General features: G+C 64.2%; 1 protein-coding gene across 1 annotated transcript; it reads left to right on the forward strand.

The window, feature by feature from the left end:
- The first annotated feature begins 261 nt into the window (after positions 1-261).
- Positions 262-1,153, forward strand: SPRY4 (sprouty RTK signaling antagonist 4). The gene has a single exon (XM_026063471.1). It carries the CDS (start codon positions 262-264, stop codon positions 1,123-1,125), a length of 864 nt encoding a protein of 287 aa, XP_025919256.1. The 3' UTR covers positions 1,126-1,153.
- Positions 1,154-1,656: the final 503 nt, after the last annotated feature.

Below are 1,656 nucleotides of genomic sequence, written 5' to 3' on the forward strand. Positions count from 1 at the left end.
GGAGGGGAGCAGCAGCGGCGAAAGCGGGCGGCACGGAGCCGGGGTGACACCGAGCAAGGGCTGCGGCGCCGCTTGGCACGGGTTTGGCTCGTTGTGACTCGTGCATAGCGTCAGCTCCGGCGCCGAGCCCTGCCGGGACGGGGGTCGCCGATTAGCTCAGTAACGAGGCGCTCTTTCTCCCCCAACCCCTTTTCTGTCTCCTCTGCTTCCCCCCAGGATACCCAAAAGCGGTTTTTTCGCCAGTGATCGGGGCTGCTCCCGATGGAGCCCCGGGGTCCCCGCAGCATCGCCGTGGTCCCCAGCCCCGCGATGGTGCAGCCCTCGCTGGAGAGCCGCGTCCCCTATGGGAGGCTGCAGCACCCGCTCCCCGTGCTGCCCATCGACCAAATGAAGGCGACGCACGCCGAGAACGACTACACGGACGCCCCCGCGGCCGCCCAGCCGGGCCCGGGCGGCCAGCCGCCGCAGCGCTGCCAGCAGGACGTCACCCACCCCTGGATTTCCTTCAGCGGGCGCCCCAGCTCCATCAGCAGCAGCAGCAGCACGTCTTCAGACCAGAGGCTCCTGGACCACATGGCCCCGGCGCCCGTGGCGGAGCAGTCCTCCCCGCGCGCGGTCCGGATCCAGCCCCAGGCCATCAGCTGCAAGCCGCTGGACCTGAAGGGAGCCGTGTCGCAGGAGCTGGACAAGCACTTTCTGCTGTGCGAAGCCTGCGGGAAGTGCAAGTGCAAGGAGTGCGCCGTGCCGCGGACGCTGCCGTCGTGCTGGGTGTGCAACCAGGAGTGCCTCTGCTCCGCGCAGAACCTCGTCAACTACTCCACCTGCATGTGCCTCGTCAAGGGCGTCTTCTACCACTGCACCAACGAGGACGACGAAGGCACGTGCGCCGACCACCCCTGCTCCTGCTCGCACGCCAACCGCTGCGCCCGCTGGTCCTTCATGGGCGCCCTCTCGCTGGTGCTGCCCTGCTTGCTCTGCTACCTGCCGGCCACGGGCTGCGTGAAGCTCTCCCAGCGATGCTACGACCGAGTGAGCCGGCCGGGCTGCAGGTGCAGAAACACGAACAGCGTCATCTGCAAGGCGCTGCCGGACGGCAAAGCGAGCAGGCCGGAAAAGCCCTTCTGATGGTTTGGGAAAGGGGGGGGAGGGCGCTCCGAGGAGGGCCGCGGAGTTCGGCTTTTTTAGCAACCTGTGTTCCGAGGATAACGTTAGCCTTTTGCCTTTGGAGAAAGCGGAAGCAGCTATTTCCCCAAACTGAAGCCCTCTGGGTCGTTCAGGGTTTCGGAACTGATCGGAACCTAAATAGATGGGGCCAAAGGCGGATTCTTATTAATTGCGAGTGAAGGCTGAAAACCTCTGTACACCCTGAAGTACAGCTGCTTAGAAGCTCCTGGTTCAGCTTGCCGGCTGCTCACCATGCCTGCATACCGCAAGACCCATTAACTGTTCCCCGGCAGGCACGTCGGCACAGGCAATGCCCGTTCCCAGCTGCAGAAGCTGCCCTGGATTCGTATTTAGGGTGCGGTTCTGGTTTTTGCTTTCTTTCAAAACTCTGATGCGTTACCAGCAGCCCGTGGCAGGTAACGGGTTAACTCCCTCCTCCTCCTCCTCCTCCTCCTCCTCCCTCACACGCTTGCCATTGCAAGGGCCCATTGC

The sequence above is a fragment of the Apteryx rowi genome, unplaced genomic scaffold (genome assembly GCF_003343035.1).
Source record: "Apteryx rowi isolate R43461 unplaced genomic scaffold, aptRow1 scaffold_2, whole genome shotgun sequence".
Lineage (NCBI taxonomy): Eukaryota > Metazoa > Chordata > Aves > Apterygiformes > Apterygidae > Apteryx > Apteryx rowi.

Coding starts and splice junctions, on each gene's coding strand:
- SPRY4 (XM_026063471.1), top strand. CDS start 262: ATGGAGCCCCGGGGTCCCCGCAGCATCGCCGTGGTCCCCAGCCCCGCG.